General features: G+C 38.9%; 1 protein-coding gene across 1 annotated transcript; it reads right to left on the bottom strand.

The window, feature by feature from the left end:
- Positions 1-346: 346 nt before the first annotated feature.
- On the bottom strand, positions 347-25,459 carry LOC122639980 (increased DNA methylation 1-like). Its single transcript, XM_043833049.1, has 10 exons — positions 25,341-25,459; positions 23,959-24,500; positions 20,732-23,901; positions 15,561-15,684; positions 12,696-12,781; positions 5,793-6,034; positions 4,090-4,176; positions 1,707-1,806; positions 932-1,136; positions 347-850 (listed from the first exon to the last, which is right to left on the bottom strand). The coding sequence occupies exons 2-10, from the start codon at positions 24,311-24,313 to the stop codon at positions 555-557; spliced, it is 4,665 nt and encodes a 1,554-aa protein (XP_043688984.1). The 5' UTR covers positions 24,314-24,500; positions 25,341-25,459; the 3' UTR covers positions 347-554.

Below are 25,459 nucleotides of genomic sequence, written 5' to 3'. Positions count from 1 at the left end.
ATTTTTCTGTGATTGGTTCAGATGATCAAGTGACCTGTCAATAACCCAGACAAGTGACATAAAAGTGAATTCAATGCCAGCCATGGATCTTCTCTTTCCTAACTAGTTGGTCATTTTTTGACACAATGGAAGGTTTTCCTGTCAGTTCCAATCAAACAGCAAGATATGGAAGAGTTAAAAGAAGAAGAAAAATAAGAAGAGGTTTTCAACCCAGGCAACCCTTTCTCTAACTAATTGAATTGCATCAAACCAAAATGAGCCTATGTTTTTGTAATATCCCATAACTTAAAAAGCATTTATTCAATTCCCATTCTACCTTTCTCCTCTATATGTTTGTTCTCTATCATTTTTCCTATGTTTACTGTTCCCTTTATTTCTCCTTTCTAAGCTTTTCAATGTTGCCTTCCTTTATTTTTCCTTTTAGTTTTTGGTTTCCTCTTCCCTAACTATCAGGCTGCAATGTGCTGCCATTCTTTTTGGCTACCAAGCATTGCACGAGATTTATCTAACATATACTTTTACTACTCCCCGTGCAATGCGCATGTTTTCCTTTTCTACCTCTGTTCTATGGAAAGAGGCAGATTCCCATCATACAAACCCAAAGTGTCTTCTTTCACCCTGCAGCATTCAACATTAGAGATAGTTTTTCCAGAAGATTGCCTTGAATGATATTTCTGTGGACTGTTTCCTTGCTCTTCATCTGGCTGCAGATTCTGATGGTGGATGGGAATTGTTGCCACTTCTGAGCCAACTTTTGTTATGCAACAACTTTTGTCAGATGGATGGGCAGACTCAACACCTGTTTCTATCGATCCTTCCGTTCTCAAGGGTGATGATGCATGAGCAAGTCCTGTACTGCAGAAGGTTATGTTTCAATTCCCAAACACAATTAAAAGGAAAAAGGAGTGCCCAATGAAAAAGGAAAACTTGCCTGAGAGTTTGACATCTGTAGCTTTTTTCTCATACAAATTCTTTTTAAGCAATGTTGTACCAGGAAACACCATCAAGTTGATACTGTTTAGTTGTTCCCGATCTTTATCTTCCAAGGGTTTAAAGCCAAACCCTGAAGTCCATGTATCAACTAAAGTTGGAATTGCAGCTAATACCAGTCTTTCAACCTTGAAAGACTTCAACATCTACCATCACATAAGCAAACAACAATTGAATAAGAAGTCAACATGAAAGTCATGGCATATAAAATCTGATGATGATGGAGTGAGAAAATGAAGTGTCATGCAAACATACAATCATTGGAGCATGGATAATGGACAATCAAGCAATAGGGATTATTTGTATGACACTGCCAGCTCTCTTTCTGATCAGCTTGGCTCTGGGGGGGGGAGGGGGGGGGGGGTAGGGATTATTTGTACCTGGGGCAATAAATACAGTACCAAAAATTCTTTTTTGGCGGGCTATGTGCCTCAGCTTTTTGTTGTATTCTTTAGCAATAAAATTTCATCGTTATGAGAGAGAGAGAGAGAGAGAGAGACTCCTCCCATTAGGAAAATTTTAATGGCCAAGGCTTAACCCAGCTACTGAATGAGTGTCAGACCTGAGGCTCACTGACATAGAACCAAGCTGCTAAGCAGAAGAAGCTCAGGCAACACGTCACTATAACCACCCAAGAAAATATAATCTGCAATTTATACCTTAGATTGTCTACTAGAATGATGTAAAGATTCAAACAGAGTCTAGAATCAAAATACCTCTTCAATAGCATTTAAAAGGCGCCTACACATTCCTTGCCGACGGTATGCACTGCAAGTGGCAATGAGAGGCATTTCTGCCACTTCCACTCCATGCACCCTACACAAAAAAAATGAAAATTTTGATTCGGTATTCTCTGGATAAGTTAATTTAGTCAAGGTCTTAAAAAATAGCAAGGGCAATAGAAAGCCAAAAAGTGTGAGCATCTAACAATAATTCTTGAAGACATTTTTGGTTGGACCTTTTCTTATCCGTACACAGTCCCAAGCCAATTAGATCAATAAGCGTAGATATTGTTGCAAGGCTTGAAGTTGTTATAGACGTCAGTGGAGGAGGGAGAAATATGGAAATAGGTTATCTGTGCTAAGTATGGGCTGGAGGAGGGAGGGTAGAAAACACGTAAGGTGGATGGATCTTAAGCTGTAGGGGAGGGCATTAAGAAAAGATAAAAGAAGTTCAGGTAGGGGTAGAGTTCATGGAGAGAAATGACAGATAAGAACTAAGAAAGCTAAATTTTGGTTTGATAATTGGTGTCGGAAAGGACCTTAGAAAGTGATGTTTCTGGATCTCTATGCCATAGCTAGAAACAAATACTATGGTGGAAAAGCATGTGGAATGGAATGAGAATTGGAGGGTATCGCTTACTAATTTTAGAAGGAATTTGAATGACTGGAAGTTGAGAGAGTGATGGAGTTGATGAAAGTGCTTGAATGAGCATAGACAAGGGAAGGTGGAGATGTTAGAAGATTTTTCTTTCTTTTGGGGGGGGGTGGGTGGTGGTGGTGGGTTATCAAGCTGAAAATTCTTTTTTAAATCCCCATGGCATTGTTCAAATTATTTGGAATCACTGGGTGTTTCTTCATATTTTTTTATTTACAGGGACTGCTGCTTCAGGAAAGAGTTTGACGGTTGATAATCTGATTAGAAAGGGGTGAAAGTTAAGAAATGAATGTTGCCCTCTGACCTCTGAAGAGGATGTTTACCATTTATTTTATGGTTCTAAGTTTGGCAGTCTTTTATTTATTTATTTATATTTTTTTTGGGGGGGGGGGGGGAGAAGAGATAAAACACAGAAGTGGGCTTATTATAGTAGAAGTAAGCCTTGGATTGGGTTTTATACATGTTGGGCCTTGTAATGGGCCACTTTAATGGTCCTAAAATATGGGTAGGAGGTAGGAATATGGGATTTTACTTCATTAGTTTCATTAGAGTCCTTATTTGGGTCAGTTTCCTAGTCAGTTTATGTTACCTTATCAGTTCAGGATTGGTTTAGGCCTTTCATTTTATGAATCGTTTATAAAAGTTTGTAAGGGGCTGCAGCCCTGTACACGAATTTGAATGAAGAAGCTTTCAGCTGATCAGCTGAATTGCTTGGTAGATTTCAGGCTGGTTAAGTGGATTTCTGAACGTTGCATCTGTGGATTCAGATCCGTATTCAGAAAGGCAATCATGTGGATTCCTGATTTCTATTTCTGTCCTATCAACTGAAACAGATAGTTTATCTTCTCCTATCCTGCACAGACTTTCTAACTCGATCATATTATACTGCTGGATGTCATTCTAGTTCTGAAACTTCAGATCTAACTTCAGTTAAACAGTGATAGAATCTGTTTTCAAAATCAGTACTCGAAACCCTATTTTTGGTGGCAGTGGTCACTGCTTGGAGTCTCTTGGTGCTAGCTTGTCGTTGGTGTTGGCGCAGTTGAAAGGAGGGCGTGCAGAAGGTAGAGCTGTAAATGATGGAATATGTTCCCTGTTTGCAATCTGCTGGAGCCTGCGGAAGCAAAGAAATGCTGGGTTTTGAACTGAAAGAGAGGGCGGCAGCATAGCAAAGAAAGCAAAGAAGTTATTTCCAGATGGCTATACGTTGTGCCTTTTTTTTTTTTTTGTTGGGGGGGGGGGGGGAGAGGGGAGGGGAGTGTGGGATGGGGTTGTAAATACATACAGAATTTAGGATTTTTTGGGGACAAGCTGCAAATGGGTAAGGGACTGAGTTTTGGAAATTGTACATTTGATTTTTATGTAGAGGGCCCCTATGGATAGTTAACAGTTTTACAGCATCCTGAGAGGACAGGTGGTTCTTTTCTGGCATATACTTAATATAAATCTTACCTTTCTTCCACAAAATAAGTAAAATAAAATAAAATATAAGCAACCTCCATTAGATCTATAGTTTATTCCTTTTGAGCCTATCATACATGTACACCAGTTGATTTCCATCCAAAATGCAAGGTTAACTCATTAACTTTTCCTTGTGTAAAGTAATTTCCAAAGACCAATTTATTATTAATTTCACGTTTATTTCTTGTCAAACCTAAGATCCTTCAAAGCCCAAATTTACCATAGTCAATAACTACAGGAAACTCTTATCCAATACAATACCTGATGGACGCTACAGCTATAAGCTCATCGCCCTTCTCCAACACCACAGTGTAGAAGCCTTCATAATTCAAACGTGCAAAATTTGACCTGAAGATCAAGTCGAAAACAAAATTTCACTCTGCTAGTTAAATGTTAAAGCAAAATAAACATTTGCATACATACATAGTTACATACATACATACATATACATATACATATGACTTAGAATAACACACTTAACAGCAGAAGATAAAATTAATAATATTTATACAGTTCTATTATGAAGAGTAACCAACCCCCCCCCAACAAAGTACTGATCAACACCAGTAACAACTTCTAACAAGGCTTCTAAACTCAAATGGGATAATGAAGGTGTTTAGTAAATACACACTGGTATGTATACCAATGTGTATTACCAACCAGGAATTTGGTACAATGCAGATATGGTACTGGATTGACTTTACTTCTGTCAGTCTGATGAAAGGGATAATATACCAACCAAAAGAAAAGAGGCCAAGACACAGCATCATGAAAATCAGAAAATGTCTCTCTCTGGAACTGATTACTTAAAATTTGAGAATAATCATTGAGAGGGATTGAAAGAAGACTTCAGAACACAGACCAGTACAAATAAATAAATAAATAATATCCAAGACCAATACATTTGATCCCTTCAAGAGTTGAGCTAAGTTAGGAACGAGAGCAGTCCAGTTAAACATGCCTCAGAAAAAAATTCATGGGAGTGAAGGATGGAGATCCAGCGTCTGTCAATCTCCAGTGGCCTTATGTAAATTGGAGCATACCAACAGAAGATGATATCAACTCCCGTCAAAATGGCTACTCAAATGGTTACCAAGACATTCAGAGACTGCATAATTTCTGAGATACAGAAGAGAATAAAATTGGAACCACCACTTGAAAGGGATTATGAGGCATATGACACAAGATCATGGGCAAGAGAACACACCTCAAGTTGCAGCCCTTAGAGGATAACCCATGAGGCAGACCCATTGTATTAATGGCATGTGCTGCAAACAATAAAGAAAAATGGGAATTTTTTTTTGAGGATTGAGTGTTTCTTTCTTTTTCCTTTTTATTTTTAAATGTTCATTTATAAACTTCTTAAACCAAAAATTAGAATTATGTTTCAACAAATTTGGCATTTTGAAACTCTTCTTGAGTTCTGTTCCACATACAATGTCTAGAATACAAACCAGCTAGTAGTGTGATTTGTTTACACCAACATTGAAAATTACACATCCAGCCATACACCCAGTAAAAAATGAACACACAGGCGCACGATTACTTCATTTTCAAATAAATTTTTTTTTGGGTAAAGCATACTTAATCCCCTTGAGTTTCAGATAACTAAATAAACTTCCTTACATATCTCAAAGAATTCACTAACGTCAACATAGGTGGGATTTTACCATAGAGCAGAAAGAAAAGAAACAAAATTTACAACAATTTCCAGAGAGAAAACAACAGTCTTAACTCTTAAACCCATTTCAATTTGACTTTGACACACTTTTATTCCATATAAATCAAAAAATAAGTTGCAAGCAGTAAAAAGTATAATCAAGTATCCAATTCTCATTAAGAGAAAAAGCAAGAAACAACAACAACTCAGCCTTATCCCAACCATTAAGAGAAAAGAATCCACCAAAACATATGTAGGGAAATCAGGGAAGGAGGTCAATAATTTTATCAGTGGAAATACCCACCCCCAATTGTACAATACTTGAGGTATCATATCTATGCCTGTTCTAGGATCCACCATTGAAAGAAAGCATTCTTTCATAATTGTGAAAGCAACAGCTAATTTTGAGTTGCACTCAGCCATCAGTGCGCATCTTTGTACCAAACGAATTTTCTGTTCACCATCAATACATCTCAGAAGGGACCAAGAAAAACCATCTGCAATATGGTTTATGACGCCAACACGAAAACGAAGACCTGTGTAAACCTGCACACACCATTTGAATTACTTTCAAGAAACAAAGCAAGATGAACGAATGATTAGCTATGATATGACAGAATGACTCCCAGACGTAAATTACCATTGAACACATACACACACATATTCCGTGCCATCAAGCAAAGTAGCATTAGAAAGTTCTGAGTAAGAGAAGTAAGATGACGTAGAAACAGAAATACTCATTGATCTTATCAAAATAAGATAATGATAGATATGGACCAATTCGTTGTTTTTCTGGCCTCGTATTTGCTCCCTCATTGCACAACAGATATGAAGATTTTATTTAGAAATTAGCATCTATTTTAGGTAGGGAATTTTTAATTTGCAGGATTTCTTTCTTTTGGCTGGGTTTCGTAACTAGTTCAGGTTGGGTCTTTAAATGCATGGCAGAGAATGGCAATGCACCTGGTGTGTAGCCTTATTTTGAATGTCTCCTCTTGGTTACATGGTTTAGAGTTCCCATTTGCTGAGCCTCTTGTTTAATTACTGATCTTTCAGGCAATTCAGTTTATTCTCAACTGTATTTTGACACTGTTCTTCTAGTCATGGAATTGTATTCTCTTAGTTTTAGTCCTTTAGCCCAACTTTTAATATTTTAACAAAATATCTTAATAATATAAAATACAAATACTCATTAGGCAGTTGAAGTTCTGATTCTCATTCATTTCTAGAAGCGATGTCAGCTTGCACTTGCAACCACCAATACTCATGCTTATACATGCTATAGAAAGAACTGGTTCGCTACTTGATACATCAAACAAACTCAGGCAAGATCGGTTGAAAAATATAATGACAGTAAAGATCTGATTGGATGTTGGATGTTCTATACATAGACAAGAAGCTACACAAACTATTGACAATCCATTCTCAACATCTGACATTGCTACAGTGTTTCCTGAAGAGGGATCACATGATTCTTATCTCAAAGAAAGCTGTTGATGAATATAGGTATAGCTATTCATTTTAGTTAAGAATATCATCAGAGACCATTGAATGTTGGAAACACAGTACCACATCAACCATGCCATAAGAGATAGCCAACTGATATGCATTACATCCACATATACATGAAATAGAACATCTATAGAATCATGAAATACAGTGTTCACAGGAAAAAGGATGTCCAACCCACAGATTATGTCAATAACAAGACTAAATTTTCCCACAAAAAAATCTCCTTGTTACTTCAAATGACAAACAAAATGCTACACTACTTCAAAGAGTGTCGTCACTAAGGAGAATAACCCACAGCATACACTGCAAATGACCCACCACTATACGATGTAGATCAAAAGAGATTCCAGTACAAGCATTCACACTGGAACAAACCCAAATCCTAGTCTAATGGGTTAAATAAGAAGCCTAATGCATTATATTGTCATGGGCTGGGAATATTGATGTTGTCTATTGTAATGGGCCTATTTTGAAAGCCCATATATGAGGGATAAGTGGCTTCTATGAATTTGATGATTTGAGGAAAATTGTGACTTGTGTCAAATGAGACAGCCATGTTTATCTATAATAGGAAAGAGAATATTCTAGAATGGTTACAAGACAGAATTACCCCTATTGACAATTCTACCCTTGTACCCATATTACAACACTCCCCCTCAAGTTGGTGCATAGATATCACACATGCCCAACTTGCACACAAAAGAATGAAGCAATTTACTATTAACCCCTTAGTAAAAACATCAGCTAGCTGGTCTCCAGACTTAAACAAACGGAGTACAAATCAGCCCCTTTTCCAACTTCTCTTTGATAAAATGTCGATCAATCTCCACATGGTTTGTGCAATCATGCTGGACCGAGTTGTGAGCAATACTAATGGCGGATTTACTATCACAGTAGCGCATCATCAATAAGGGAACAGGAATAGACAAGTCTTTCAATAGTCCATGGAACCACATCAACTCACAAATGCCATGAGACATGGCACGAAATTCAGCTTCAGCACTAGACCTGGCAACAACTATCTGTTTCTCACTCTGTCAAATAACTAAGTTACCTCCAACAAAGGTATAATAACAAAATGTGGACCGTCTATCATCAGGAGAGTTGGCTCTGTCAGAATCGGTAAAGGCCTCCACTTGTAAGTGATCATGAGGCGAGAAAAGGACACCTTTTCCTGGGGCTGACTTCAAATATCGTAATGTCCGGATCACAACTTCCCAGTGTGAAGTATAAGGGCATGTATTGACTAACTATGCTGATTGCAAAGGCGATGTCTAGACGAGTGTGGGATAGGTACATCAATTTTCCAACCAACCGTTGATACTGACCTTTATCCACAGGTTCTCCAGTCTTGCTAGAGAGACGAACATTGGCTTCAAAAGGGGTGTTTGAAGGTTTACACCCTAACATGCCTATTTCAGATAACAAGTCTATCGTGTATTTCCGTTGAGCGAGGAAAACACCTTTGGTAGAACGAGCTACCTGGATGCAAAGAAAATACCACAGCTGACCAAGGTCTTTGATCTCAAATTCCTGACAAAGGTAAGATTTGAGAAATGTGATTTCCTCAGTGTCACTGCCCGTAACAACAATATCGTCGTGGCTTGATAAAAAGGGTGTGGTAAGTGTTACTTTGTGTGTAACCAAAGGACACCATCACACCATGGAATCTCCCAAACCAAACTCAAGGAGACTACTTCAACCCATACAGAGTACGTTTAAGCTTGCACACCTTCTCATGGGTCTTCTAACTAGAGAAACCAGGAAGGACATCCAAATATACCTCTTCTTCGAGTTCATCATGGAGAAATGCATTCTTCAAATCCAGTTCTTGCAATTCCCACCCAAGGTTAATAGCACAGGAAAGGATCACACAAGAAGTGTTCATCTTCGCGACAAGAGCAAATGTCTCCTTGTAGTCGAGACCATAGGTTTGAGTAAATTCCCCAACAACCAACCTGACCTTATATCGATCCATAGTTCCATCCATATTTTGTTTGACAGCAAACACCCATTTGCAACTTACGGTCTTCTTTTGTGGAGGAAGACATACCAAGTCCCAAGTACCATTCTTCTCTAGGGCCTGCATCTCTTCAACCATAGTTGCCTTCAACCGTGGATCTTTAAGAGCCTCCTACCAGTTATTAAGGAGAGAAACAAAGGACAAAGAAGACACAAAAGCACGATATGACAAGGAAAGGGACTCATACGAAACCACCTGTTAATAGGATGTCGTGTACAAGTTCAAATCCCTTTACAAACCATTGTTCAAAAACTCGTTTCGTCTCAGTCGAAATCTCGAATATTTCGAGTATTTCAGTCGAGTTGAAACGGAACACAAGTTCGAATTGAAAAAATGCAATATTTCAAAATTTTCAGAAATTTCACCGAAATTTCGGTCATCTCGTTTCGGAAATTTCGGCATTTTACACCCACAAATGGCCAAACAAAACTCATAGAAAAAATACCATATTTCGACGAAATTTTGGTATCTCAGAAATTTCGGTCAAACCGAAACACCGAAACGAAACGAGATTTTAAACCTTGTTACAAACAACAATAGGAAGATCAAGAGAAGGGTCTGAAACAATAGGAGACTTAGGAGAGAAATTACCGAGTGATGGCGGATCTGATGCAGGAGGATCTGGTTGACTAGGTAGAGTCGGTGCAGCTGTGGTGGTGTCTATTTGCTTCTTACAAGGTTGACGGGTATAAACACTAGATGACATAGGAGTAGGCACAATGGCAATGGCTTAAGTCTCCTCTTGGACAAGAAGAGGTGAAACATCGATACCAACAAGACCAACAGGAAGAGACATAGGCATATCTTCACCAAACCATGCAGAATTGTCCCTTGAAGAGATGGCGGAGAAAAATAGGGCACAGCTTCATTAAAGATAACATCCATAGTCACATACATGCGGCTGGACGGAGGTTAGTACCATCTGTGGCCCTTCTGAGTAGGGGAATAACCAACAAACACACATTTCAATCCACGCAGTTCTAACTTACTAGGATGCTGATGGTTCCGTGCATAGCAAATACAACCAAACACCTTCGGTGGAATAAGAAAGGTATTCAATCCCTGAGGAGCCAGAATAGAACGAAAGTCAAGAACACATGTGGGCATCCGATTAATGAGGTAGGCAGCAGTCAAGACAGCCTCACTCCAATATTGCAGGGGGACATTCATTTCGAACATAAGAGACCATGCCACCTCAAGTAAGTGACTATTCTTGCGTTTTGCAAGCCCATTCACTAGAATGGTTACAAGACACAATTACCCCTATTGACAATTCTACATTAGTACCTATATTACAACAGAATTCAACTAGTTAGTTGTATCTAGTCCTCTAAAGTTGTGGAATCTTGAGGATGTCAATAGGTTAGTTTCATTGTTAGTTGTGAAAAACCTTGAAAATGTAAAGTTCATTAAATATCTTGAAAAGGTCCCAATGTAAGTCCTTGGAAATGTATAGACCATTAAGTCTAGGAGGAAGTTCCAATGCAGGTCTAGAACCCTCCCAGCCTCTATAAAAAGAGCAGCCTGTAAGCATTTGAAATCAGAATTTGAATAAAACTGAGTTTCTTCTGTGAGAAATAGAGCTGCAGTGAGATTCTGTTCCTGGTGAGAGGCAGGGGTGGTTGGTGAGATACTAGCCTAAGCTTGGGGTGAGACTGTTCAAATCATATCCTTCTTCCATCTTATTTCATCTATTCTGCCTATGCGCTTTTAAGTGAGTATATTCAGTTTGATTCAATTTAGTTGCTGTTGTTCCTGTGGGTTATCTAGGGACATCTTATTGGTGATCATTAAGGCACAATAGAACCTAAGTTAAAACTGATTTGCTACAGTCCAAACAGACCTGCAATACCCCAGTTTTCAATAACTTTAATTTGTTTTGGACTTCTCTGATCAGCAGCATCTGGTCTATTTTGAGTTCTGAAATTTTCTCTTAAATCTGATCACTTTTGGGTGTTGTGATACCGTTATCCTGGACTGATTCTGAACTTAGTAGAATGTTAGACCAGACTCCATTATTTGGTATTAGACCAGTCCTATCAAAAGCCAATAACACCCATCGGAACATGAACTGACCAAATTTTACAAACAATCCTCCGCAGCTCACTTTGAGGACCATGTGCCAACATACTTTAATTAAGGTATACCATAGCAACGCCAAGATGACACTCACAAAGTGAAGATGGAGTTGAAGGAGTACAACGATAAAAAGGTAGTGCTTGATAATTGTAGACGGAAGAACCACATGTAGAGGATTCTCATGTGGAAATCTACGTTGAAGAGAACAAAGCAGACAAGGTTAAAACAGGGGGAGTTGAGATAATCGTTGAGAACGACAGTTGAAATAATGAATCACATGAAGCCGTGACGACTCAAGACCTTATTCTTACTGTCAGAGAATTTATTGAGTTCATGATTCCACCTCACTAATTTGAAGAGAAAGCCCACAGGATTGCAAACTTTATTCCTAATTTTCCATCACCAAAGTTCTGTTTGCGACTGGCCAAATATCGTCACTACAAAATTTGTGGACGAGTTTTTTCAAGCCTGAGAGAGCTAATGTAGATCAACAGAGGTTCCAACACAAATATTCACGCATGAACAAACCCAAATCCTAGTCTAATGGGTTACATAAGTAGCCTAATGGGTTATATGGTTCATGAGCTAGGAATTTTATGTTTTCAATTGTAATGGACCTATTTTGAAAGCCCATATATGAGGGATAAGTGGCTGATACGAATTTAACTAGTAAGTTGTATCTAGTTCTCTAAAGTTGTGAAGTCTTGGGGATGTCAATAGGTTAGTTTCATTGTTAGTTGTGAAAGACCTTGAAAATGTAAAATTAATTAAATTTCTTGAAAAGGTCCCAACGTAAGTCGTTGGAAATGTACAGGCCATGAAGTCTAGGAAGAAATTCCGATGAGGGTCTAGAACCTTCCCAGCCTTCTCTATAAAAAGAGCTGCCTATAAGCATTTGAAATCAGAATTTGAATAAAAATCTTTTTGAGAAACAGAATGCAGTGTGATTCAATTTCAGGTGAGATACTAGCCTAAGCGTGGGGTGAGAATCTTCAAGTCATATCCTTCTTCTTCTATCTTATTTCTCAATTTTATCTTTGCAATTTTTAGTGAGTATATTCAGTTTGTTTCAATTTCGTTATGGTAGTTCCTGGGGTTATCGGAGGGCATCATATTGCTGATCATTAAGGGATAACGAAACCAGAGTTAAAACTGATTTGCTGCAGTAAAAACAGACCTGTGATACCCCTGTTTTAAATAACTTAAATTTGTCTTGGACTTCTCTGATCATTTGGTCTATTTTGAGTCCTGACTTTTCTCTTAAATCTTATCACATTTGGGTGCTGTGATCCTGTTATCTGGGATTGGTTCTGAACTAATTAGAAGGTTAGACCAGACTCCATTACTACATCTGGAAGAAAGGAAACCTGAAAAATTATTAAACGTGAAGAAGAGGTGAGGGGAAGAAGAGTTGGCCCGGTCCCAAAACAAGTGGGAGCCAGCATAAGGTCATGTGAGGGGCAGCAACCATGGCAATTATCCAGTTCATACGGTCAACCATTCTTCAACCTTCACATTCCATTGCATATTTTCTCTATTTAAACAGAAACCTTCCTTAACTCATAAATAGAATTATGGAACATGCATACAAACCTCCTGACAGTTTCCCCCACAAAACCAGGTTCCAGAAACTGTGTCTTCTTTATGCATATCACTTTCTTTTACGCATGCGTAATGATCTGTTCAAGAGAATCATGATTATCAGGGAAAACATAACTTCAAAAAATTCAGAGAAAATATAATACAAAGAATTACAGAATTTCAACTTCATCAGGAATCTTATGTGCATACTGTGAATTATAAAAAAAAAAGTTAAATCAACAGAAAACAGATTCCTCTTAAGTTATTGCAAACTAGTATGAAGATGAAGGGGGTGACAAATACCATAATTATACTTTAACAAACAGAGCAATGGTCAATTAATCAGAGGCATGGCCAATCCAACCTAGTGATCAGTTGGCTGAACCCAGTCAATTTGACAAATTCTACAGCCTCTCCACGAAGCAGGGGTAAGGCTGCGTACATCATAACCCTCCCCAGACCCCGCAGTGACGGGAGCCTTGTGCACTTGGTACGCCCTTTTTTCTACTGGCATAAAAAAAAAAAAAATCAAAGACTCCCTTTTAGATCCAGCTAGTAGGCTTTACTCAATGGATTGCTCATTCATCTGGACATATAGCCTACTCAACAATTCAGAAGGCCAAATTATATGTACCTTTAAGATCAGGTCATACCATTTAGGCTTGGAACCCATTGAAGCAGCACAACTGTCCATACAGTACGGCCAATGGTTTAAAACACTAATTGTGACAACATGCAACACTTTTTTACATTTGACTGAAACCATGTAATGTTGGTGTAAAGACTCTAAACAGCAAAAGGGAACAAGCTTCTTTTGCCTATGAATCATGAAAATGAACATATTAAAACCAAAAGGGCAAGTCATCTAACTTTTCTTTCCAAACAGAATCAACATTCAGAAAACACCATAATCACGAAAATAAAAAATGCTCCACTTATTAATTTAATAAAATTTTAAATGTCACATAATTCATTTTTGCGATAAGCACATTTTTTTTTCTTTACCAAAAAAAAAAAAAAAAAGATAAGCACATTTTTTTCTTTCTTCTGTTTGGGAGGGGGTCACCAACAATGTTAATTCATTCCAAAATGTATACTAGATAATCTTTTTTTTTGGGGGGGGGGGGGTGTGAAGATGTAAAAAGAGACACCAATCAAGGATAGAAGCAATGGACCAGAAGGAACAGTAACCAGGACAAAGGATCAAATGCAATACAAATATCCTCTTCATATACTCCGCTACACTCTTTACCATGCATGACATGGTACTATAACGTTTTCTCTTTTAAAAAGAATATTCATCAGTTTTCCAGTTATAAAGCCACCTGCATTATCTGCTTTTGTTGATATACATTGTTGTTGCCCTTACTTAACAACTCAAGCATTTGGGTAAGCAGTTTGATGTATCTCGTCTGTACAAAAACAAAAAGAACAGCCGCTGGTGTAGGGGAAGGGTAAGCGGTTTGATGTATCTCGTCTGTACAAAAACAAAAAAAACAGCCACACGTGTAGGGATTCCCCTACACCAGCAGCAGTGCAGGTGTAGGGTAGGTGCAGGGATTCCCCCTACACCAGCACTAAATCGTGGGATGTAGGTTAGGGTTTTATTAGTCTTTTTATTCGGAGTTGTAATTCTAATTGGAATCCTATCATTGTTGGGAATCCTAATTAGACTTTGATTTTTAGATTTCTTGTTCAGCCATTAGGCTATAAATATGTAACAGCTCTTGAGAGCTACCCACGATTGAATGAATACAGATTTTTCTTAAAGCATTGTTGAAGTCCTGAGATAGGATAGGTGAGAGGCCTAGGGTGAGATACCCATTCTATCCCCCCTCCCCATCCCCCTTCCATCGATTTACATTCAATACCTATTTTCTGCCCCAGCCAATCTCTAGAAGACAGTTTAATACTTCTGGAAATTCTCTGCAACACTTCAAGAAGTTCTTCATCAGATCTGGTGATTATTTACAGCCATTCAAGAAGACCACTCAATCCCTGTTATTGAAGCATCAGACCACAAATCTTATTGGAATCTGGTTTCTCCCATTGAAGACTCAAGTTGCTTGGTCTCCAAGTTTTTATTGCTGCAACTTCTGATTTCCAACTTCAGGCCATCGGATTTCATTGATCTTTGGAGTACACCTGCCAGCCATATCTTCTCAATCTGATTCAAGTTTTGTGGCCAATTAGTGACTGGTTTGTTTGAAACCCTAATCATCTAATTTCATCTTCTACTTTCTAATTCTGTGGTCTACCATATCTTTACATCAGGCCATCTGAATTGGCAATAATTTGGAGAGCTATTCCTCATTGTTTGGGCTTGGACTCGACCTAGTTTTCTGTCCCATCAATTGGCTGAAATCAGCTCCCTGTGATATTCTTTCAATTCTGGTTTTTAAACCCTAATTGGCCTGCCGGTAGGGTTTTGTTTGCTGCCTGTGTATTTATACTGCTGGAGTTAGCTATTTTAGTTGGCTCTACATTACGGTTGTAACATGATATCAGACCAGGGAGGTCAAGTGTTTGATTCCTAGGAAGTGCAATTGGGTTCCTTGACATGTTCTCTCCTTGGTGTCACGTGATGGTGTTTTCGCGTGAGTGTGTGTCATATGCAGAGCCGTGTGTGTACAGGCCTGCACATGCAGGGGACTTTGATATACATTGTTATTGCCCTTACTTAACAGCTCGAGCTTTTGGGATAAGCGGATGTAACAGTTTTCTCATCGTAACACCAGCAGACCTATTTAACTTGAGTTTCGAAGATTTTCAAATCCAAAGAACAAAGCTTCTCATATTTGCAACCAATTTCAAGTCCTTGGAAAGCATTGAGGAGATGAGTTCAAAAGGAAATAAGACCAGGGGAGAAACAGTTACATTTACGCTCGCACTGTGAGCATTTTAGTACAATGAAGGAACTTGAAGCCTCTTTGTCATTGACCACATCTCCACAAATCCGACAGGTGCAATATGGGCAATACCAACTGCCTTCAGGGAGCTCCTGAAGTTAAAAAAACAAGAATAAGAAGATCACATTTAACAGTCTGAAATATCAACCTAGCTCTAAACTCATTCACAACAAGAAGCCTTCAATAGAGTGGGACATCAAGGTCCCTGAACACGTCCAGTAATAGTAGTACTAGTCCTAGAAGGCAGTAATATTAATCAACAACAGCAAAAACAACAACAGAGAACTCACCATGATAACAAAGAAAAAGAAGTTGTGCATGTTAAAAAGTGAGAAACTGTGGTACCAACAGAAAACAAGGAACCATTGACCATAGTGCAGTCTATTAGACTGGTAGGTGCATAATTCTTGAATGATTTAGCAAACCCTTGGTAAAATAAGAGTAACTCGTGATCAACTCCCAAATGGAGACACTAGAAGGCCAACTAATGAAGCAGTCAAAAGCAGAGAATAACAAAAATTCACAGACAATAACAGAAAAGAACAGAAACAGAACTGCCAGTAAATGAGACTCTTTATCCTGGATGCACTTTTTAACCCATTTATGTATTGCCAAAAGTATCTGAAACAAGAGGCTTAACAATCTCCAAACCAGTAGGAGATTAATTACTGAAACTCACCGCATTTGATCCCTAATGATTCAATATTAATACTTCAAGGTCCAATCAATCACAACCACATGTTGAACTTGCTAAGGAAATTTTAACAAGGAATTGTGAAATTGTGTTCTAACACAACATCCACCATTTTGATAAAGTAAAAAGTTCTCTAAGCAAGGATCCTAAACAGGGATCTTTACACTAAGCTGATTGGCCAACAATGCTACAGAGGTCTGACATGACCGATCTCACTGTTGGATGGTGAGGTTTGCAAGGCTGAAAATACAACACCAGAAACCTACTAGAGAAAACCAGAATCACAGTGAGACAATATTACTAGTATATCTCAGAAACTTGGAAAGAGGAGATCTCTCAATCCCTACAACTGATGAGGCTGAAACTTGGACTGAATAGAGGTCTTAATGCGCAGGGTAGGTGCTTAAAATATCAAGGCCAACCAACGGTTGGATTAAAAGAAACAAACACCAAAAGAATATAGAAACTGATAAAAAACAGAATTAGTAAGTCAAAGAATAATCAATAACTCCCAATCTACATTTCCGATTACTACCTAATTCTGGTTGATTGCAGTGAAGAGGGAAGGTAACATTATATCCAAGGTTTAAAATCTCGTTTCGTTTCGGTGTTCCGGTCTGATCGAAATTTCCGAGATACCGAAATTTCGTCGAAATATGGTATTGTTTCTGTGGGTGTAAAATGCCAAAATGACCGAGATTTCCGAAATTTCCGAAACGAGATGACCGAAATTTCCAAAATTTTCGAAATATTGCATTTTTTCAATTCGATGTTGCATTTCGTTTCGACTTGATCGAGATACTCGAAATTCTAGAAATCTCGATCGAGACGAAATGAGTTTTTGTACTATGATTATATCTAGCATTGAAACCTATCCAATTGTTAGATTAGGAGAAACATTAAGACAAAGTTATTGATAATAGGTTAAACTCATCATACCAACTACGACAAAGTTATTATCAATAACTTTGTCATAATGTTTCCCTTAAATCTAACAATTGGACAGGTTTCAATGCCAAATATAATAGGCTAACCCAAAAAACTGTAGGAGAAGAGAAAGCAGAAAATAAAACCTGCAGGAACAATGGTTAACAGAGTAATATATTAAGAATAAAAAGAGAACATAAGAAGGGAAGAATCTTACCTAAGATCAAGGTTTTAAGCATCCTAATGTATCATCTGATATTAACTAATACGTATTGTATCTTTAAGGTACCGATACAATACAACACCGATACGGTAACTAAAAAAGAATCAATTGTATCGGGTCGATGTATAACCCGATATGGTCGATACTTAATGAGACGCTCGATACATCTCTTATAAACTATATATAACACAATCCTTGACTGCAAAACACTTACCCGAGAGCTCCTATAAGGCATTCTAATCAATTTTGTTTTGGTAAAATCAACTTGATTCCTTGCTTCTACTGGAAAAATCGATTATAGCACTGTTGATTTCATCATCATTTGAATTTAGCTCAAATATTGTTTTTTAGTGTCGTATTTGATCACTAGATTAGCGAAAAACAACTTGAGTGATCGCGTCAAACTAGGTTTGAAATGATGTGTGCATCTAAACCCTAAATCTTCCCCAAACTGAAAATGACATTTTTCGTATTAGTACATGTAAGAGACCTAATCATTTATATATAATCAAATGAATGCAATTGTCTCATCATACTTTGTTCTCCTCTTTATATAAGATATATTTTACATATTATTTATTTATAGTGTTTTATGCTTCAAAACTATATTTTGCATTTATCCTAAGCATTTCCATGCGTATCTTTAGCGTATCTTTAGAGGGTCGTCGCTTGGTGCAATGGCAAGATCTCGTTACTGCCAGAGCAGTGGCGCAGGTTCAAGTCCTGGGAATCAGCCTCTCCATTAAGGGGGTAAGGCTGCCTACCATGTACCTCCCCTAGACCTTGCAAAACGCGGGAGACTTGTGCACTGGGTACGGCCCTTTGTGTCTCTCCAATACAATACAGTACGTCTCTCAAAATCACCATTCTGATAGGATACCTGATACCGACCGATACTTTAAATCTTTCCTAAGATGACCACGGTAGGAGAGAGAAAGGGTGTTGGAAATCGACAGAACAGTAAGGGAGAATATGAAAAAAAAAAAAAAAAAAAAAGGAGAAAGAAGACGGTTAGAGGGGATATGACTTGGTATCACCACCAAGTCTAGGTCAGTTTCACCAACAACCAACCATTGGAATCACCACCTAAAGTTCCACAACTGAATCACCACAGTAGCAAAACTCAAGGGAGAGAATATTGTTGTTCATCCAAAATCGTGAGCAACATGCTCCTCCTCTTTTATTCATAATAGCATTCAACCTATTACAACAATGGTAACCACTTATGCATGGGCAAGGGTTACTTGGCTGCCAATCTAGCTAGGATCTTCTAGAATAAAGTACACAAAAGAAAACAACTACTAAGCTACTAACTTAACTACTATGTGACTGGTTACAACTTACAATTTTAGAAACTAAATAACTTGTGGCACTAAATAACTAGTAGCAACACCCATGTGGCTGTCACATGGGCCCACAAAATCCTCCAACATAATCCTCTTCATAAGGCTGGCTGATGGTCTTAAGCTCTTAATGGGCTTAACTGATAATCAGTAAATGTGCCCATATGGGCCTGACTAACTGCTCAAGTTAAAACCTATCGTAAGGGTGGTTAAACACTTAAGTTGTTGGGCCTAAGTGTGGTCTTGTTTATGGCCTTTATTCCTCCTTCAATACACCTTTAATTCTGCATCAGCTCTCCCCAGCTTGAAATCATTCGTCTCTGACGAATGAATGAGGCATGTATTGCTCATACAAGTCAGGGTGTTGAGCCTCTTGAAGTCATCACCATGTATCCAAGTAGCATCAGTCCTACGGTGTCCCTTCCACTTGATTAAGAAAGAGTAGTAGCCCCTACCGCTTCGTGTCATAGTGTAGCGATAGTCCAACGCCTCTGCAATCTCATCCTCAATTGGCAGTGTCAATTGTAGCAACCCCAACATATGCTCTGTATCTCCCTCGTCTGAATGATGGCCCAAATAAAGAGTTAAGTCCACCACTTCGAACACGTTGCTAATGGCCACGTCGTTAGGAAGCTCAAGAACATAGGCATTCAGCCGTATACGCTTAAGAACTTTGTAAGGACCCATCCACCTAGGATGAAGCTTAGTGTTTGCACCTGGAGGGAACCTCTCTGAAGCTATGCACACCATCAACATGTCACCAGGTTTGAATCGCACATAATGTCAATGACGGTCAGCTGCGGCTTTGTAGGCATCATTGCTAACGGCTATCCATTGTCTCACATCTGTATGACTCTCAGTGATGTGGCATAGGAACTTATCTGCCTTGATGCTGATGCATGCATGCAATGGAAGAGGAACAAAGTCAATTGGTGGCTTGGGTTGCATTCCAATCACAATCTCGAATGGTGTGTGACCGGTTGTCCTATTCACTGAACTAGAAAGAAAACTCTGTGATGTCTAGGATAGAAGGCCAACTCTTCTCATAATCACGAACCAGACAACATAGTAGATTGCCTAAACTGCGGTTGGCAACCTCTGTCTGTCTGTCAGACTGTGGATGATGGGCTATAGAATAAAAGATACTCCCCCTTGGCTGCTAGTCACATACAATTGAATAGGAAGACCTCTTGCTAATTGCTTCCCACTGATTAGCACAGAACCAGCCCTCATTTTGCACACCATGAACTTAAACATTCTGATCTGACATTCCAACTCCAAGATCCAAATCTCACCAAAAATGATTCAAGAAAACTACCCTCTTCAGACAACATCTTGTTTGGCTTTTAACAAGAATATTGCATGCATCTCCATTTGTCTACCAGAAAATAACCATCCTCACCCCAGAGCTTTGATATAAATGTTAACTCCCATCACTGCAGCAAATTGGGAAGACAAAACACAGTAAACTGGTGGCAATGTACAATTTTCCCTGGTTTAAAAGGACACAAATTGGTCCTCAAACCCCCGTAGCCAACTAGAACCATGAATGACCTCAAAAGACAAACACCATCATCCCGAAACACCCCCAGTGCATTCTGAACATATAATTCTATAGAGAGCCAATAGGTGCACAAACAGTAGTAAGAGGGCGGGCCTTGGTGCAATGGTAAGGTTGCTCCATTGTGACCAAGTGGTCACGGGTTCAAGTCTGGAAACAGCCTCTCTGCGAAAGCAGGGGTAAGGCTGCGTACATTATGACCCTCCCCAGACCCCGCAGTGGCAGGAGCCTCATGCACTGGGTACGCCCTTTGTACTGGAATTGTTTCAAGACACAAAATATGAAATGAAATAAAATACGTGCACGTCATTGATCATTTAAACAGAATCTACATAACTAATGCGTCGAAGGGAAACAAAGAAAATTTGTATAAACTTCGCTGAAAACAAACCTGTGCAGACAAGCAGGCCTGATGAAAAGTAGATGGGCAGTTATCACAACATATCAACTCACCCCCATCACCACAACGTCCACATGTATCATCATTTTCATCCACTTGATCAACTTGAGTTGCTCGTGTCCCACCTTTCCTGGCCTTGTATTCAGCTGACCAAGCTTGAAGCTGGCAATAGGTGAATGGCATACCAGACTCCATGAAAAGATTCAAGCATGGCCTATATAGCTTGAAACCAGCATGAATTTTGAATTCAGACACAGAAAGCACCTTATTGCAGCACTTACAATGTACACCATCTCTAGTAATCCAGCCATCCTTGACCACAGCATCATCCTTTCGTCTCCGGTACTGGACCACATCATTCACAGAGACAACACCGGCATCAATCAACCAGGATAGCACCGTTCTTTTCCCCATGGCTGACAACTTACCTTCCATGTGCTTCCCACCTTTCCCTGGGCTTCGTGGAAGCAACTTGCAACTGCTGCTCTGACTCTTAAGTTTCCTCACAGATTTTGAGTTACAGGCCTTCCTATCAGTGGACTGTTTGGACCTAAAATTCTTGGGCTTAATAATAGCAGCAATCAAAAGGTCATGGTCCTCAATCTGAGACCGGCGCAATCTCTTTCGTCCATTTTCATCTTTGAATTTAGATTTTCTTGTCTTTCCAACTTTACTGGAATTCTGGGAATCAAGAGACCCAATATTCATCAGCAAAGGGGCTTCATCAGTATAATTCTCCAAGTGAAGCTTCTTTCGACCTTTTCTATCATGAGACACCACAGCTAATTTTCGAGAATCATTGCACTGGTTCTTCAACTTCTTACCTCTTGCTTTTTTTGCACTTTGATGTTTGGAAGAGCTGATACACAAGGATTTCTTGCGGCTCCAATCAGTACTTCCTTTACCTTTTTGGGATTTATGGCTTTTACTGAACTGTGAACGAGTTCTAATTCTGTCATTTTGTGACTTAACCTCCTGAGGAGAGGACAAACATAATTCCCCTTGATTTTTGTATAATTTGGAACGCTTTATTTTGGATATCCTTTTAGACTTCCTATGTGTCTTCTTTAGTGGACCAACTTCTGTTGCTGCCACAGATGCATGCTCGATTTCAAGCTTTGAGGCTCCAACAGCCTTGCAACTTTCCTCTTTTAGATGTCCCAACAGTTGTAATCCATCTGATGGCACCTCCCTTTGAGAGAAATATGATTTTTCTTGGAAGGGTGAGGAATTCAAATTAGTTTTCTCATTCTCATTCACATGAAGACAAGGACCTCTCCCACTACGGCCTCTCTGACATACAGAAGATAGTGTCTCATGATCCATTGATCCTCCATCAACAATTGCAAACATGCTCTCCTGAGAACACCCATCTCCCTCACTGTACACCAACATTCCACAGCAATACTTGCCTTCAGGGTTAAGGAACAATTTCTGCTGTTCAACCGCAGACTGATCACACAATTGACTACAATGGAGTTCAAGATCTTTAATTTCAGAACTTGGTTGATCAAGGACCAAGAAACTTTCATTGTCAACTTTCTGATTACAATCATCAGAGATCCCCTTAACCATAGTCTCTACAAATTCTGAAGGCAAGGGAGTAGAGTGCATACAAGTATCAACCTGCACAGATGAGTTGTCTGAGTTACAAGAAGATATTGAATGGCCCAACCGGTCCTGCAGAGATCCTTGCAGGTGCTTACCTACCTTATCCAATGCTGTTTCCTTTTCCATGCCAAATTCATCTAATTTCTCTTGTACATCTTCAATTTTCCTTCCCACTTTCTTTCCAGAACTCTTTCCATCAGAGCTTGTGATACTGACGTTGCTATCTTGATGAGAGAAAACATTTCCAGCCTTTTCCATCACTGTATCTAAAGTCCCGAAAGTGACTGGAACATCATGCAACTGGCACTCAGAACAGATACCTGTGATATCTGACCCACAAACTGGTACAGAGCTCAGATCCAAGCTGTCCATTTGGTGCCCAAAGGTTATCACATGCTGATTTCTAATCACATTTGCAGTTTTTGCTCCAACAAGCATACCCTTTCCATCAGAAAAATTAATTGATGAACCCTTGAAGGCTTTCACAACCCCTACCTGACTCTGTTCACCAAGAGCTGCGAAATCTCCGTTGCTACTCTGCTCATTGAAATTGACCTCCTTTCTCCAGGTAATAATCTCAGCACCTTCAGTGACCAGAGAAGAACCATGAAGTTGATTATCCACCTGGATTAATGCCCGACCCTGAACAACCTGGTTCCTAACCTTATCCACATTGTTTGGTTTTATAAATAATGCACTTTTAGTTGCTTTAATAAGTTTTCCCTCTCTGAGTGCACCGATCTTTTTGTCAATATACACTACAGTAACAAAGGGATCTAAAATATTCCACAGACGAGCCAGTGAGGCAGAAGTTTCTGTTTGATGCGTCTCTTTTTCAATTTTCACAAATATATCCAATAAGTCCGACCAGAATTCACTGATACCAAACCACTGCTTCTCATAATTTTCCTGCATCAGACTGTATCTATCAGCAAACAACCTCTCACCACATGACCACCAAGCTTTCTGGAATGCACGAAGAACCTCGCCCTCGGGTGATATATAAACTGGAGCCAAAGTATTCCTGTCTGTCCTTAGCCGCGTTGAAAGAACCCAACCTGCAGCCTCAAGCAAATGATTGACATGATTACGAAGACGTGGACGGAGATCTTTCACAGAATCAAGATCCTTCAGAGAATCAATCTTCAATGGAATAATATCTACGTCAGGTTTTAAAATAACAGATTTAAGGAAATTTTCTCTGGCAGAGATGGATGAATCTGCAATATAAAGCTTTGTTCTAAAGTGCTCCTGAGAAATAGGTGAAGTAGCCATACTTTCAAGAACTTCCTTTCCATCATTTCCAAAAGTAGATACTTCACACTTGGAAGCACCAGGTTCATTAATGTCACCTCCGTGGTCCACATCTTGTCGCTTCAGAAGATAACAACTTGATGTAATACCCTGACCTGAAGATTCAACCAAGTAGCATGCCATTGTTCGACCAACATAGTATGAGTCTGGAGAGAAAATACAAGAAGCATCTTCATTCCATGTTCCCATCTGAGTCTCGTTCCCCACATCAGGAGAATGTTCAGTTGTGATTTCATCCCTCACAGAAGAGATTGCATTGAATGACCAATTCATTCTATTAGCATTTACATCACGGGAACTTAATCCAACTGAAGAAGCTGAGGTATACTGAAGACACCCTGATTCAGCAATTCTTCTGCCAACTCTGTTAGGGCTGCCATTCTCATTTGCAGTGCAGGAGTCCTCTACACACAAATTTTTGGTTGAGGACGGACTTGTCAGGTGTAAGTTCTCAGTAATTGAATTCAACAGCATATTTCTGTGCACACTACCCTCTCCTTCAAAAAGGATAGCTCCAGTAACAAGACACCTCTTACTGGTGTAACCATTCTCATTTCCAGAAAAAACATCCATGAAAATATGGCGTTCATCATTTGACCCTTCGAAGCCATCATCATGTAAGCCCTCAATTTCATGGTTGAATAACATCTTCAGGAAATCTTGCAGCTCAATCCCAGCTATATTGTTTTCATCTTTTTCTTAAAAAAAGAATCAGATGAAGCGGTTATCAAACAATCCAAAAAGCGAGAATGAAAACCTATGTTCACAAATCGACAGGAAAAGGCCTAATAAGCCTTGTTACCCAGTTCATTCCATCCCGCAATTGCAACTAAATCTGTAACTGGAAAAATTAAAAGAAAAGGAAAGGAAAGGGAGTTCAGAAAGAGAGGGAAGAAGTGAAAAGCATTCAGAAATCAGAACCCCCCCCCCCTCCAATGCCCACATTCCTCTGCATATTTCTGTTCTCAGAACCAGTAAGTATGGGAAAAGTACCATTGCCAACAAATCCATAAAAATACCAGATAAAATGCAAAATTCTCTATGATGGAATTATTGAAAAAATTCGAAACCAATTTTGAAAAACACATTGACAAAAAACCGTGCCAATTTGAAAATCCCAGTCTCAAATGAACCAAGTTTTGGCAATTCCATCCCCCAGCGAAAACATAAGAACTTGCTCATGTAAAAGGAAAAAGAAGAATCTAGAAACCCTGCCAAAGTATAGCATTGGAATCACAACCCAATAATAGAAACTAAAATAACCAAAAAAAAAAAAGCAATAATATTGAATTACTATCTTCACTAACACCCAATTTCACACAGCTGTATCTGTATTCAGATTTAAATTCCTCATTGAAAAGAAAAAAGAAATTGACACCCCCAATTTCATAATCTATATCCGTATATTCATATACAACTTCCTCATTGAAAAATTGAGTCTATTCTGGATTTATCCTCTAGAAAAGAAAAGAGATTATTCTTACAGAAACAATAGTCAATCTCCATTAGAAGCCACAAAAGCTATCTTAAAAAGCCCACATTAAGCAGACCAAACCACTCGACGCGATCAAAAGCATACGTCAAAGCCAAAAAAAAAAAACATCTAACTCTGCAACTACATTGAGGAATTAGAGAGATTCGATTGAAAATAAAGGGAAAAGCAAAGCACACTCACCTTGTAAATTCCAATCCCAATCCCGAAGCGATAGAACAACAGAAATTGTGGGTAAGACTAGGGTTTCTTCACTTATGAAGGTAGAATCATCAAACGTACAAGAGCCTTCCATTGGCTTC

Source organism: Telopea speciosissima, chromosome 9, assembly GCF_018873765.1.
Source record: "Telopea speciosissima isolate NSW1024214 ecotype Mountain lineage chromosome 9, Tspe_v1, whole genome shotgun sequence".
Classification (NCBI taxonomy): domain Eukaryota; kingdom Viridiplantae; phylum Streptophyta; class Magnoliopsida; order Proteales; family Proteaceae; genus Telopea; species Telopea speciosissima.
The sequence above is the reverse complement of the archived record's forward strand: the minus strand, read 5'-3'. Positions and strand labels throughout refer to the sequence as shown.

Excerpts from the sequence above, each read along its gene's own strand:
- LOC122639980 (XM_043833049.1), bottom strand. The coding sequence starts at position 24,313 with ATGTTATTCAACCATGAAATTGAGGGCTTACATGATGATGGCTTCGAA. Across the intron at positions 12,782-15,560 it reads CTCACAGTGCGAGCGTAAAT|ATCATTACGCATGCGTAAAA; the intron begins GTAACTGTTTCT and ends TCTCTTGAACAG. Across the intron at positions 4,177-5,792 it reads CAAGTATTGTACAATTGGGG|GTCAAATTTTGCACGTTTGA; the intron begins GTGGGTATTTCC and ends CTTGATCTTCAG.